The following is a 15,607-nucleotide window of genomic DNA, read 5'->3' as shown; positions in this document are numbered from 1 at the left end:
AGCAACTCTAACCCTGTGGGTTCTGTCCTTTAGCCAGTTTGCAACCCATCTTGTGACATATGGGTTTACATTTAAGCAGGTAAGTTTCTCTATAATACCCGAGTGGGGTATTGTGTCTTTTGCAAGGTCAAGGTAGGCTGTATGGACTGCCTTTCCCTCATCAATGGCCTTGGTGACTGTTTCGAAGAAGTCGACCAAGTTCAAAAGGCATGATCTGCCCTTGACAAAGCCAAACTGGGTCGGGTCCAATGTCTGCAAGTCCCCATGTGTCTTTGTTTATGAGTTCCATTATGATCCTCTCCATAGCTTTGCAGACCAGGCTTGTTAAGCTTATGGGGCGGTAATTTCCAGGGTCCGTAGAGGTACCGCCTTTGTGGAGTGGGACAACAGTTGCCTTACGCCACTCCTTGGGCACGTATCCTGTGGTAAGGCTAAGATTAAACAGCTGCCTTATATGCAGGTTTAGTTCCTCGTTGAGTTCGTGTAGCACACAGCCGGGGACACCATCCAGTCCCATTGATGCTGTGTTTTTAGCTTTAGAGAGAGCAGCTTTCACCTGCGCATTAGAGATGACTGGGAGGCTACACTCTGCTGGGATAGTCATCTCTCCTTTTGGGGGGGAGAGGGGGGTGAAGTTTGCACTGAACCTGTCTGCCAGTTTGTTGGCAATGTCTGTGGGTTTAGTGATTTTTGTATCATTTTGGACTAATTCTGCGCATATCTGGGAGTTTCCACCCAGGTTTGTAACCTAGCTGAAGAAGGCCTTATGATTGTCTTTTGAATCTATTGCAATTTTTCTCAAATTTGGCCTTGGATGATTTTGAGTGCTCGTATTTTTTTTACTAATAATGATCAAGGGCGTCTTCTCTTTTATGGATTTTGCTCTATCATGTAACAGCTTTCTCCTCTTATTGTAAAGTTTGTTTATGGCTGGGGTCCACCAGACTGGACGTTTGCCCTTGGTGGAAAGAGTCTTGGTTTTATTAGGGATTGCCTGATCCATGCAGTCCTGGAGGTGTTCGTAGAAGGCATTTGTAAGGGCTTCCGCAGCTTGGGTTGTGGTTTCCACTGGCTTGGGGGCCTTGAAGGATACCACACCAGTCTTGAGTAGTGTGAAGTTTGCTTTAGAGAAGTTCTTCACTGTGGCCTTGTTTGGGGTGGGGGCGGGATGTGGATTTCCAGTGAGATAAGTTTGTGATCTGATCTCGCCAATGAGGGATATACTTCCGGTGTGGAGCATTTTGTCCCCATGTTTGTGATGATGAGATCTAGTATATTTTCTCCTCTTGTGGGAACGGTGACTAGTTGTTCCATGGCATTTGAATTTATGAACTCCAGGAACCTTTGGGCTAGAAAGTTGGGGCTTGAGTAATGTTCCCAGTCTATATTTGGGTAGTTGAACTCACCCAATATAATGGTGTTTGGAGATGCATTTATACCCTCCAGTGTCTTCAGGAAGGCTGTGTGGGGTTCCTGAGTTTGAGAGGGTGGCCTGTAGCATGCTACAAATTGTAGAGCAGTTTTGCCTATGGTTAATTGCACCTGGATGGTTTCCGATGCTTCGTGCATTGCCACCAACCTGGAGGTGTGGGTATCCTTGATGAATTTGGATACACCCCTTCCTTTTGTGGTGTGGTCCGGGTTTTGGGGCCGGAACACATGATTAGGTAAAACCTGATAGTGCCGGGGTGCTCTCAGGAGCCTTGAACCAGGTTTCAGTCACAGCACAGACATCAATGTTCTCCATACTGAGAAGGGCCTCGAGAGCGTGCATTTTGAGATTTAGACTTCTGGCATTGAGCAGCATTACCCTTAGTTTCTTCCCATTTTTGTTTTCTAGGGTGGTAGGGTTAGAATTTGAGCCTTGCCTAAAAAAAGGCACTATGGGGGTGGCAAGAGCCTTAGCCAATATCCGGAATCCTAGGGGTGACAGGTGCAAGCCGTCCCTTGCGAAGCAGCGTGGCTTGTCAAGCATGTCATCCCAGGCAGACAGACACTGGATCCCCTTTGAATGACACCAGAAATTAAGCCAATTGTTAAAGCTGATCATCTTGTCTCTGTGTTGTGGCATCATTCTTGGTGAAGGAAGGATACTGCTCAGGGTCAGGGTCATACCTGCCTGGGCTACATAATCAGAGAGCTCCTCTGTCTCTCTTCATGTAGTCCAGGGAGGTACGCCTCAGGTCGTTCACACCAGCATGGACAATGACTGTGTCATATTTGTACTTGCTGTGGAGTGACCTGAGTGCTTGTGTTATGTGTCGGATTCTAGCGCCCGATAGGCAGCTTACTGTGACTCTCTCCTTGTTCAGCCTGGTGAGTGGGACGTCAGTGTGTCTGACTATGGAGTCACCTATGACAAGTATGTTTGGTGTTGTATTTGGCCTTAAGGGCTGTGACTGCTTTGCACACTGATTTTGTGGTTTATGTGTTGCCTGTGGTGTGTCATGAGGTGGCAGTTGCTTGGATGTCTGCTTTGGAGGCCTCTGCTGTTTAGGTAAATTTTTGCTCAGAGCCTCCGAGTATGACTGTGTGTTTGTGTTTGATTCATTGTTGTGATAGCTTTATGTGAGACTGGTTTTGTGGTGTGTGTAGTTGCCTTCTCCTCCTGTCTGGTCTTGCCAGTCCTGAGTTGAGAGAGCTCAGCCTCCAGTTTGGCTAAATAGCTGCATCTCTCGCAAGTATTTGTGTTTTGTGGGAGGAGGAGAGGGTTGTCAGTGTACATGAGGCAATTGTAACATTGCCTCAATATTCCCAAATTCACCAACTGGACAGGAGAGGATGCCAGCATCTGGCCCTTCGACATGCTAGAGAAATTTAGAAGTTAGGGGTGTAACTGTGTAAGAGAGGACTTTGTAAGGAAGTGGGTACTCCTGGGGGGTGGGGTTTTGCTAGTGAGGGACTTTGTATAATACAGAAGTGCTAAACCTGAAAAGAAGATGCTTTTAAGACGAGTAAAAGCTTTTAGGAACAAGTGCTGTGCTTTTTAGTTAAGGGATATACTGTTTAGATTACTAGTAGAGCAGTTCTAAGGGGAAAAATGAAGAACAGACTTTATGGAGCCAGAAAAAGTTTAACCTTGTTAAACGATGCTGCCCTAGTGGCAACTCCAAGCTAAAGCGTGCTTGATAGCAGGGGCTGGAAAGAGCCAGGAATTGACCCAAAACAGCCAATAAAACTACAGTTTCAAGTCAGTAACCACTCCCACGGGGGGCAGGGAAGCAGCTCAATGTTTATCACTGCCACTGATAAACAGAGAGACTTTCCTTTAGCCCAAGCAAAAATGGCCTCTCAAACTTACAAAACAGTTCAAGAACAGCAAGCCTGTAACTTGAACTTTTTTAAATCTCAGAAAAGTGGGGAAAAAAGCAAGATTTTTTTTTTGTTTTTTCAGAGATAGCAGAGGTTCACAAGTAATATCAAGATGTTATGTGATCCTATCTCGCCTACATTCTGTACTGATGGGCTCGGAGCCGATCCCTCGGCTCCGACTCGGCACGCTATGCTATAGAGCGAAGCCTCTTATTGGCTGAGCTATTTTCTATCCCAGGATGCACCACCACTAATCCCCCCCAGATCTCGTTTGCCACTTACAAGCTAAGACGTGGTCTCAACTTGGCTGAGCTAAGTACTGTTTTCTTTCTAAAGTTTCCTGTCAGGAAATCTCTTATTACCCAAAAAGCTGTTTTAACAACTATTTTTGTCGTACGAGTGTGTTTTGGTACTTTTTGTTGTGAAAAATTGTGTGTTTGATTAAGGGAAAGGTTTCCCGTTTAAGTTAGAGGGGCCTTCCCCTATTATTCAGCTAGTATCTTTGTTTTTTCAAGAAGGTCAAGTACCCGTTGTTAGAGGGTCTTGGCCCTCCTTTTCAGTATTTTGTTCTTGTCTGATATTACATTGTATTGTGTCTTAAAAAAAAAAAAAAAAAAGTTGTTGGTTAAAACTTTTTGTATTGTGGTAAAATCTTCATTTAGATAGTGCTACTTTTACTAGTGTTAGTCTTTTGATAATACATTGTCGAAAGAACATAGACCCTCCGGGTTCAAAAAGTGCACGAGGTGCGGTTATAAAATGTCTATAACCGATGACCACTCCTCGTGCATATATTGTTTAGGCGCCAAGCACCTACAGGAGTCCTGTAGCGTGTGTCTCTCTTTTTCATCTAGAGTCCTCCAAGAGAGGAAGAATAAATGAATATTGAAAGGGCTGATTAAACCCTCCTTCGAGGAGGCCTTATCTTCCTCTTCCTCTCCTACCAAAAAGAAGAAAAAAGCGTCTGCTCCGACCAGCCCGTCGGAACCGACTGCTAAGAAACCTAGGCAGGCTTCTCCATCGGCTCCACGGACTTCGGAGCTGAGGGCGGAACGGTCTGCCTCGATGCCTCCAGTCTCGACTCCTCTGGTTTCGGAGCCGAGGACTGGGGCCGAGGCGGGTCACCTTCATCGGCTCCACTGATTTTGGAGCCGATGAGGGTTGCCGGCTCAGACTCTTCCCCTTCGGCGCCGAAGCCCTCCTCGGCACCGAGGGAAATTGTTTTGGGATCTCCCTCGGAACCGATATTGGTAGAGTCCATTCGGAGCCGGTCCCCCAGTCCTTTGGAGCCGATGGAGAAGTCTGTTCGGACCTGATCGGTCTCCTCTAGATCCTCCAAGATGTCTGATTCGGACATCGACAGGGTGCTCCTAAGACTTTTCCAGTCTCCTGTGTTCCAAAAGTTAGTTTCGGCTCCAGCCCATTCGGCTTCGGAGCCGATGGTCCACCCTGTAGTTATGGTTCCTCCTCCAACAGACTCGGCACCGTTGCAGCCGGTGCTGGTGGAGCCGATGGAGGTTTTCGGGTCGGGCCCGACCCTTACTCCAACTCCGGCTCTCGAGTCTGAGTTCGGTACGTGGACCTCCTCTGTCGGCCCCGGGGATGCTTCGACTGATGTTTTCGGTCCCAAGCCTTCCTCTCAAAGGCCGGCTGTGGGGGTACCATCTGCTGTTGTGGCCACGGAGGTGGGACCTTCCCAGGATTCTGGTGGTCCGGCCTTCAGGGCCATGAGGAGTGCTTTAGCCAAATCCTCTTTGGCTACCTCCACGGTCTCTCCAGCACCTTCCCTGCATACGGAGACTGGGTCTTTGGCAGTCCCCCTGTCCTTAGACAGCGGAGCCCTGGGGCCTGAGGTCACCCCCACTGGGGGTTCCCCCCCTCCTGGAGGTCCCTCTGAAGCTTCTTCGGAGGAACCTCCAAAGAAAAGATCGTGCAAGAGGAAGCACGTTGACTCCCCCGATGAGTCTCTCACGTCGGACACTGATCTTGATGATGCAGAGGGGTCCCCTAAGTCGTCCCCAGATGATGTCTCCTTTGCAGACATCCTGGAAGACTCAAACAACGAGGCGGCTGGCAATCCAAACCCCCTTCTGCTGACTAGTCGGTGTTCCTTAAGGCCTTCGGGGCTCACTCAGCCCTCCGCCTCCTGGGTGTCACCGCCCTTCGCCGAGCTTCTAGATTTGATCTGTCGAAGGGCATGGGAACACCCAGACTCTGTGGAACCGGTGCCTGCTCGCCCAAACAAGTTCCTGTCAGCACCCCCAGAAAAGGAGTTTTTGACGAAAGGTGTGGCTGGAGATGCCTTGGTGGTGGCATCTGCTACCCAGCAAGATGTAGCAGAGGCTTCGACGTCCGTCCATCCTCCTAATAAGGAGTCTAGGAGCATGGATCGGTACGGTAAGCGCACCCTAAGTTCAGCGGCCTTTACTTTAAGATCCCTGAACTATCTAATGCACTTCACCAGGTTTCAGAGGGATCTGATCAAGGAGCTTTCGGATACCCTCTTGGGTAACCTACCTGAGCAGCTGGCCCAGACGGTTGGCTCTCAGTTGGCTACGCTGTCATCCATATCAAACTCGCCCATGAGGCTCATTTCTTATGCGGCCGAAGGGGCGAGTAGAGCGGCGGGTACAGGCATTGCTCTACGGAGGCAAGCCTGGCTCCGCCTGTGTCATTTTGGCGGAAGCCTTCAAGTCTTCCTTTGCCGACGCCTTTGATGGGTCCTTTTGTTTGGACCCAAGGTAAAGGACACATTGACCCGCTGAGCAAGAAGGTAAGACTTTGACTGTCAGGGGCACAATTTTCCACTCCTTTCGGCCTTACCCCAAGGCTAAAAGAGGAGGGAAAATGTGGTTCCGTAGATCTCAGAAGTCTTATCCCTCACAGCAGGACGATCCCCCTTCTAGAGGCAGAGGAGGGGGAAATTCTTCTGGAAGACGCCGTCCCAGAGGCGGCAGAGGCCCCCACAACACTGGAGACCGCGAATCCTTTCGTGGCTCTTCAGCCTTTCACAGTCCCTGACGGATTGCCCGACTGTGCAGCTCCGGAGCCAGTCGGGGTCGCCGAGGCACCTAAAAGCCTGGGAAGGTATCACTCAGGACCGATGGGTGCTTCGAATTATCGCCGGAGGTTACGCCATCCCCTTTTCTCACTCCCCACCTCAGTCCAAATAAATCCTGGACCCGCCACCCAGTCAACGGGGAAATTGCAGCCCTAGAAGTTTCAAAGCTGCTTCAAACAGGAGTCTTCCAACCGGTCCCCACAGACCAGATCGGATTAGGGACTTACTCAAGATTCTTTTTGGTGCCAAAAAAGACCGGGGACTTGAGGCCTATTTTGGATCTCAGCATTCTAAATCGTGCAGTCAAAAAGTCCACGTTCCGAATGGTCACCCTACAATCCATTCTCCCACTGCTGGAGAAAGGTATTTGGATGTGCTCCATAGATCTCAAGGATGCTTATTACCATATCATGGTACATCAAGCGTCCAGGAGACATTTGCGCTTCAGCCTAGGAGACGGTCATTTTCACGTCCGCGCGCTGCCCTTTGGTCTCGCCACAGCCCCCAGGGTGTTCACCAAATGTTTGGCGGTTGTGACTGCTCACCTGAGAAGTCTAGGAACCTAGGTGTTTCCGTATCTACACGACTGGCTCCTAACTGCCACCTCCAAGCATCTACTATTGCAGAGCCTACAAGCCACAATATCACTGGGCACTTCCCTTGGAATCACCTTCAATTGGCCAAAGTCTGTGTTGCTGCCATCTCAACACATAAGATTCATCGGAGTAAAGAGAGACTCAAACCGAATGCGGGTCTATCTACCTACAGAAAGGATACAAACCATACAGGCTCAAGTTCGAGCCTTACTTCCCAGATCCAAAGCCCCAGCCAGAATGGTCCTGCAGCTATTGGGATCTATGTCCGCCACGGTACTTCTAGTTCCCCTAGCAAGATTACACATGAGAATTCTCCAGTGGCTTCTTTCAACACAGTGGTCCTTTCAGGATCTCCCTCTGTCACCTCATATGGATCATGGAAACCTGCAAACGGGACCTTCGCTGGTGGCTGGTGCCCTCCAACCTGGATCAGGGACGACCCTTTGTTCCACCTCCTCCTGTGGCCACTTTGACTACGGACGCCTCCCAGATGTGGGGGGGGGGGGCATTCCCTGGGCAGGTCAGTCCAAGGCAAATGGCATTCGGAAGAGTCCCTATTTCATATCAACAGGTCAATGTGATAGCCGACAGACTGAGCAGAACTATCCTCTCTCCACACGAGTGGTCTCTGAACATTACGGTTGCAAATCAGATTTTAGCAAATGGGGAATTCCTTGTTGTGACCTCTTCGCAACCCCGCTGAATGCGAAGTGCAAAAAGTTCTTCTCCCTCACTCTGGCTCCGGGGGAGAGCCCTATGGACGCACTAGCCCATCCGTGGCCCACCGGCTTGCTATATGCTTTTCCCCCAGTTCCCCTCCTTCCCAGAGTGATCCAAAAGGCGTCTCACTTGGAGCAAAATGATCTTAGTTGCTCCTTACTGGCCTCGTCAGGTATGGTTCCCCTATCTTCAGAAATATGCATTGGACGGTCCATGGTTCCTGGATCAGATCCCAGACCTATTAGTTCATCAGTCGGGACTACTCCACCAGTCCCTCCACACCTTGAAATTAACAGCTTGGCTCCTCCTCTTCCGACTGTAGTCAGGAATCATACCTTAGACTAGGACGTTGTACATATCTTATCTTCGGCCCACAAGTCTGCCACTAAGAAATTGTATTCTAGCAAATGGAAGAGATTTGCTATTTGGGCTCGACTCCGGGGCCTAGATCCCATCACTATTCCCGTATCTAACTTCCCTATTCAATCAAGGTTCTTCAGTCTCTACCATCAAGTTTCAATTGGCAGCTATTTCCAATTTTGACGAGTCTATAAACCCACCTTTAATGAGCAACAGATTGTGTAAGACCTTCATGAAAGGTGCTGTGCTTTTACGACCTCCGATTTCTCATCCTGCTCCTCCATGGGATCTCAATGTGGTGTTACGTGCCTTAACTTCCTCCCCCTTCGAACTGGCAGCAACATGCGATTTGAGATTTCTATCGTGGAAAACTGCCTTTCTGGTTGCGATTACTTCTGCCAGAAGGGTTTCAGAGCTTCAAGCTTTGCCTGTAAAACCTCCGTACCTGGTTTTTCACAAAGATAGAGTATCTCTCAGGCCAAATCCATCCTTTTGTCCCTAAGGTTTGTTCCAGTTTTTGCCTACAACAGTCATTAGAACTTCCAGTTTTCTTTCCAAAGTACTCAAACAAAGCGGAATACATATTCCACACATTAGATGTCCACAGGCAATTGCCTTTTTATTTAGATAGGACCAAACAAACAAGGAAAACAGATCAATTGTTTGTATCCTTTTCGGATAATAAATTGGGCAAAGCCGTCACAAAGGTCACTGTTGCCAAATGGATCAGGGACTGTATTACTCAAGCTTATTCCTCTTCTAATAAAGAGCTTACGACCTCTGTCAAAGCTCATTCTACAAGAGCTATGGCTACTTCAATAGCATTCCATTCTAAGCTTGCCATTAGTGACATTTGTGCTGCGGCTACGTGGTCTTCCCTGCACACTTTCATTTCTCACTACAAATTGGATGTGGCATCTCGGGGGCGAGCTTCATTTGGTTCCACAGTGCTCAGGAGTGTTTTCCAGTGAGCCACCCAGGATTTAGGTGCTAGGGATGCTGTCCCATCAGTACAGAATGTAGGCGAGATAGGATCACATAACATCTTTTAGTTATGTACTTACCATAACTTTAGATGTTTGGGATCCATCTCGCCTACATTCACAATAACCCACCCTCCTTCCCCTTTCCTTGGAGATCAGAAGAGATCAGAAGGTCCGAATCCTGTTTCATCTTGAAACATCTGGCAGTGTTATATAAACAAGTTATGTATGTGTGCATGAATGCGGACAAACAAGATCTGGGGGATTAGTGGTGGTGCATCCTGGGGTAGAAAATAGCTCAGCCAATAAGAGGCTTCGCTCTATAGCATAGCATGCCGAGTTGGAGCCGAGGTATCGGCTCCGAGCCCATCAGTACAGAATGTAGGCGAGATGGATCCCAAACATCTAAAGTTATGGTAAGTACATAACTAAAAGTTATAACAGTGCAGTAAATGACCCCACATAAGAGTGCTAGGTCAAAGACAGAAAATATGCAAGTTTTGAGAAAAAAAGATTTTAAAATCAAGTGCAAACAGGAAATTCAGTATACAGCTTTTGGTTGTGCTCTAAATACAGCTACTAATGCAGAAATCAAGTTCAACAAGCCAGAAAATGCTCAAACTAGGCAGCTATGCAGAAAAACGTATCAAATAAACAGAGGAAAAATACTTAAAATCTCAAAAGTGGCTCCTTTCTTCTCTCAACGTTTTCTCCTCTTGGTGGGTGCTTCAACAGCCAACAAGCCTGAAAAGACGCCAAAACCACGAGGCAACTAGGTTTTAAGAGAGGAAGATGAAGGAGTTTTGGAAATGACCACTTTTGGCCAATAAAACTACAGTTTCAAGTCAGTAACCACTCCCACGGGGGGCAGGGAAGCAGCTCAATGTTTATCACTGCCACTGATCAAGAGAGAGACTTTCCTTTAGCCCAAGCAAAAATGGCCTCACAGAAACTTACAAAACAGTTCAAGAACAGCAAGCCTGTAACTTCAACTTTTTTAAATCTCAGAAAAGTGGGGAAAAAAGCAAGATTTTTTTTTTTTGTTTTTGTTTTTTCAGAGATAGCAGAGGTTCACAAGTAATATCAAGTTAACAGTGCAGTAAATGACCCCACACAAGAGTGCTAGGTCAGACAGAAAATATGCAAATATGCGTCCCCCACCAAAGGCTGCTGGTGGATTTTATGGGTCCTTGTGGTGTTTTCGAGGGATTTTGCACAGAAATGGCCTCTGCTTTTACTTCTGTATGTTTCATGCAAACTTGATCTGAGGTAACTGGGAGAAGGGCATTGTGGGTATTTAGCTCTAGAGTTTTTGGTGTACGAGAGTTTGGTAATAGGCCGACTCTGTTCCAAGGGCTCAGAACTGAACCCATCGGTGATGAATTGAAGATCAACAACACAGGGGAAATTTTGGTAAGACATAACTTCTTTTTTTTAAAGAGCACATTGAACCTTGGAATTTAACATTAGTCTTACAAACTTTGACCAGTCAGCCCTGTGAGCCAGCAGCCACCTGCGATATAAAAGTTTTATCTTGGAAGACCTTATTCCTCCTGTGAAGTTCATAGGTTGGTAGTTCATAGGTTGGTACTAAGCTAACTGCCCTTGTGAGCCATTTTAAGCCTAGCCAATTATCCCTTGTGAGACTCAAACCCTGAACCTTGTGTTTGTAAGGCAAACACCTTAACCATTAGGCCACCCTCCCAACCCCCTAGCCATCACTTCAGCCAGGAGAATCAGAGTTGCAAGCTTCGTGTAAAGTGCCCACATAATTTTTCATAGAGAGAGTATCCCTTAGGACTAAACCCTCCTTTCTACCCAAAGTGGTCTCAGACTCTAATATTAGCCAGTTCATTGATCTGCCAGTTTTCTTCCTGAATTTTTTGAACAAAGGAGAGTTTTGTTTGCATTTGCTGAATGTACACAGACAATTAAGTTTTTTTACTTGGAACAAAATAATTCAGAAAAATCGGACCAACTGTTAATGTCTTTTTTTCAGGTCCTTGACAAGGCAAACCAGTTACCAAAGTCACCTTGTCGAAATGGTTAATCAATTAAAGTCCAGGCTCATTCTACCAGATCAGTTTCCGTTTTAGTGGCCTTTCATTCTAGAGCCTTCATAGATGACATTTGCACAGCAGCTACCTGGGCTACCCCTCATTACAAATTGGTTTTGGTCTCCAGCTGAAGAGCATCATTTGGCTCTGTGGTGCTCAGGAATATCCTTCCATAGGGCCTCCCAGGACGTGAAGTAGCTAGGGACTCTGTCCCATCTTTCATGAATGAAGATTGACAGCATCAGATGAAGTTTGTTCTTACCATAACATTCCATCTGTGTTGTCAATCTTCATTCATTCTTGATATCCCACCCTCCTACCCCTCCAAAGACTCCTGGAGGTTTGGAACTAGACCTGATTTTGTAGTAGGGCAGTTGCTCACACAAAGCTTCCACTTTTTATTTCTGCGGGCAAACTCTATCTGAAGGGAAGAGAGGCACTATGGGAAGGCTTAGCTTGAGAGTTTGTCTGGTGGTGGCCTAGTGGTTAAGGTGTTTTCCTTACAAACACAAGGTGCAGGGTTTGAGCCTCTCATGGGATAATTGGCTAGGCTTAAAATGGCTTGCAAGGGCAGTTAGCTTAGTACTAACCTATGAACCTATGGTGCAAGCTTGCTACAACGGCATTCTATTCGAAGGACGGAACTGAGACCCAACTGTCAAGATAGACAGCACAGATGGAATGTTATGGTAGGAACATAACTTATTTTTTTAATCAGCTCATCTCAAGCTGCTTGGCAATTTGAGCATGTGGCAAGTGCCCTGAAGCTTTGGAAGCTGGCTGGTATATCCTTGGAAGGATATGACACACACAGCTATATCCTTGGAAGGATATGACACACACAGCTAAGACTACTGAAGCAGAGATCATTCAAAAATCTGCTATTGTGTTAAGCTTACTTAGACAGCTGTACTGTCCTGAACTAGACAGTCATGAACAGAAGCTCCATGTAGAGCTGTCTTTCAGGACTTGATCCAGATGTGGTAATACCTCAAGTAGATCTGTTTGCCTCCTTTCAAAACAGTCAACTGAAAAAATTTTGTTCAAGAGATGTTTGCAGTCATGCTTGGAAGATGCCCTCGGTCCCATAGTCTGGAATGTTCCTGTGTGTATTGCCAGCCTTCCCAGTGCTTGATTCAGAAACTATCAAAGATCATTGTGGTAGCCCCTTTTCACTTAGACATTGTTGGTTCTCCCTTTTAATGGAATTAGCTAAGGACATTTACAAGCTTCCTGTTAGACTGGATCTGCTCACACTGCATCATGGGTGAATGTTGCACCCCAGCTTAGAGGAGATGCAGCTGACAGCTTGGATGGTTGTGCTTTCATGCCTTTTGGGAACTTGTTCGTGGGAATGCGAATCTGGTATTTAAGAAGGCAAGAAAACCTGCTACTAGAAAAATCTTAAGTTCACTAGTGGTGGAAGTTTTCTAGGTGGTCTAGCCAAATAATATGGGTCCCAAAAGGGTTTTGACCCCTCTGATTTTGGAATATGTGTGAGCTACTTGGGTGGTTTGTCATATCCTTCTTTTAAAGTGCATCTAGCAGACCTCTAAGCTTGTCTGTCCATGGTTCCCCCTCTTTTGAATTTTGTGGTCAGTTTATGAAAGGAATGTTGCACGTGAGACCTCCTCAAAAGCAAATTCCTCCTCCCTGAGATCTCTGCTTTGCTCATAAATTGATTCTTACTTTTGAACCTGCCTCTTAAGTGATTTACTGTTCATTACTCACTGCTTTACTACTGGCTTTAACATCCGCAAGGTGAGTCTCTGAGCAAACTTCTCATGGTGGGCCAACCATATCAGAGTTTTCACTAGGACGAGGTTGTTCATTAATCCTTCATCTATAAAGTTGTTTCTGAATTTATCTAAAATCATTCCATCAATCTATCCTGATCCAAAAAGAATGGCAAACTGGTTCTACTGAACTTGAATGTGCACAGGCAGCTCAAGTACTTCCTTCACAGAACAAGCTCCTCTAGGAATGTTGAACAGCCGTTAGCTCCTATGCAGGTGCTAAGAAAGATCAGCCTTATCTGTAATCAAACTTTTGCATAGTGGTGGTTTTGTTATTTTCTGTTATTTTAGCCTTTGTAAATCTTTTCCAGGCAAGGTTAAGGATCACTTGACTAGGGCTTTATCCTCTTTGGTGGTGTATTGAAATGGGATGGACTAGAAACATTCTAGAGGCAGCAACCTTGGCCCCCTGTTCATAGCTTCACAAAACACTACAAACTTTATTCCTTTTCAAGATCTATAGGAGGCTGTGCCAGGACCATTCTCCAAGGGCACTTGGATCCTTGTCTTTCCACCTCCTAAGATGGGGTGAGCTATTGGAATCTACTTAAAATGGGACTGAGGTAATGAGACTGAATACTCTTGCACAAGTTCTAGGTGTTGGAATTCCTCACTGCCTCAGAACCAGCACCCATCCACCATCCCTCAGATGGCACATGGGTTGAAACACACCTCAGCTCTTTGGTGTGGTGGTGATGGTTGCATTTGGTTTATATGGTAATATTGGCTGCAGATTTAATTCAAAACAAGGTAACTGAAACAAGGTGAAAATCTATTCAATGCACTACAAGTGCTTTCACGTACAGCCTCTTCAAGTTGTGCAAAGACAAAATACTAAGTGTACAAATCCTAAAATAGCACCAAGTGAATAAAATTAATGAGGTAACTTCAACAAGGCCGTTATAGGTTTAAAGCTACAGCTTTCACTTAGACCAGGTTGGGTGGTGGTATTCACAGCTTTCTGTGATTTTTAGTATAGGGTGGTATGGATTGGCTGCAACTTTACTCTTGGCGATTCTGGCCTCAGGTACTTTCCTCACCTTTGTGGAAGTGAAAAAGCATGAATGCTCACTTCCTGTTTGAATTGAAGATTTCCCAATAAGGATGTGCTTGACTAATCTACTGTTACACGAAGATAGGGAAGAGTCTGAGGTTTTGAAAGCTAGCCAGTATGAGGTTACATGGCAGGTAACCCCTAAATGCCTCTGAGGCAGTGAGGAATTGTAACATCTACTGTCACAGGTAAGTAGGATTTAGACAACTTTAACTTTGGGTTGGACCTACAGGTCCTCTGCTTCATTAGCTAATAGCCTTGAGCCTTGTTTTCATCAGATGTCCTGCTCCCTCCTCCTGTTTAAGGGATATTGTGCTCCAGCATTTCTGTGCGTCTCTCTAGACATATAAACATTAATATTTTGAGTGCTCTGTGAAAGGACATGCTTTCTGCCACATAGATGCCTCTACAGTAGGGTCAGTTACTTACCAGGATGTTGATTGTATTATCCGTGTATTTTAACACTCAATACATATGAATAACCTATTGGTGGACAAAACAAGGGTTTTGATGAGACATTTACTTTCCATGAGAGAAGTGGGTGCAAAACATGGATGAATTTTCCGTTTCCCATCCAGTTGTCCCAATTGTTTTAATATAGTAAAAGAAATACTTTGCTTTAGGTGGTGTGGAAGGCTGTTCCATAGAAGCAGTATTTCTTGTGATATTCTCCAGTATATCTTGCTAATGTTGCAGAAAGATTGACATCCCTTAATTGTTTATACACTACTAGATACCCAAACATCCAGATGCACAATATGAGCAATTTAACTGATTAGGGTGGGTTTGGAGAACACACTACTTCCTTATTTATGCTGGTATAAGAGCAGTGCATGGTGTTGAAATAAAGGTAGTCCTATTTTAAGAAAAATGTAAGCCACAAAGTACTCTAGTGCCACTTTGGGGGCCACTCTCTAAGCATATCTCATGTAACATTGCTTTTTAACTGCTTATTTGCTTCATTTATAATGGCATGTTTGTTTCGCTATTAGACATCTTTGTTGTGACTCATGCTTTCAAAAATATAGGATTTTTAATCTTTGTGACTATAGGTTTGATGGTTTAACAGTTGAATTGAAATAAATGAATTGTATCAAAAACCTAGCAATGATCACTTGCTTTTTAGCCTTTGTAATTTTGTGGTGAACCTGTAATACAATTTAATTTTCAGAATACGCGCAGGTGATTAAAATGCTTGGAAATGGCAGATTAGAAGCAATGTGCTTTGATGGCTCGAAGAGACTTTGTCACATCAGAGGGAAACTAAGAAAAAAGGTATGTAAAGTGTAGAGTTGAAATTTCTTGTTTTTTGGTGGTCTGTATTTTAGCACAAGAAATATGCGATGAAAGAACAAAATGTGGCGTGGGTAAGTATTAAACTGATGTCCTTCTATTCATCTGTTGCAGTATTCTTTACATGGGGGAGTTGCCTGCCCAAGTGACTCGGTGGAAGCCAGTGTACCAAAGTCTTTTACCACTATGAGGTGTGCGTACCACTGACCTAGCCTGCTATCAGACATAGGCCATACAAGTGACGTACGCGCGCATCATCCTCAGAGCTTCTTTGCTGCCAGTTGGATCGCCAGTCCCAGACGTCAATGTGCTGCCTGAATTTTTTTTTTCTTCAAGTGTAGATGCCCAGTTGGGAACCTCTTTGTCTTTTGCTCA

At 45.6% G+C, this 15,607-nt stretch overlaps 1 protein-coding gene across 1 annotated transcript in view; it reads left to right on the top strand.

Moving 5' to 3' along the window:
* Positions 1-15,607, top strand: part of EIF1AX (eukaryotic translation initiation factor 1A X-linked) — a 312,415-nt gene that overhangs the window by 77,321 nt on the left and 219,487 nt on the right. Inside the window, exon 3 of the mRNA XM_044072274.1 lies at positions 15,111-15,214. Coding sequence (XP_043928209.1) covers positions 15,111-15,214 — 104 coding nt within the window. The remainder of the gene's footprint in view (positions 1-15,110; positions 15,215-15,607) is intronic.

Source organism: Protopterus annectens, chromosome 5.part0, assembly GCF_019279795.1.
Source record: "Protopterus annectens isolate FY-2018-M chromosome 5.part0, PAN1.0, whole genome shotgun sequence".
Taxonomy (NCBI): domain Eukaryota; kingdom Metazoa; phylum Chordata; order Ceratodontiformes; family Protopteridae; genus Protopterus; species Protopterus annectens.
Note: the sequence above shows the minus strand (reverse complement) of the source record. Positions and strands in the feature narration are given on the sequence as shown.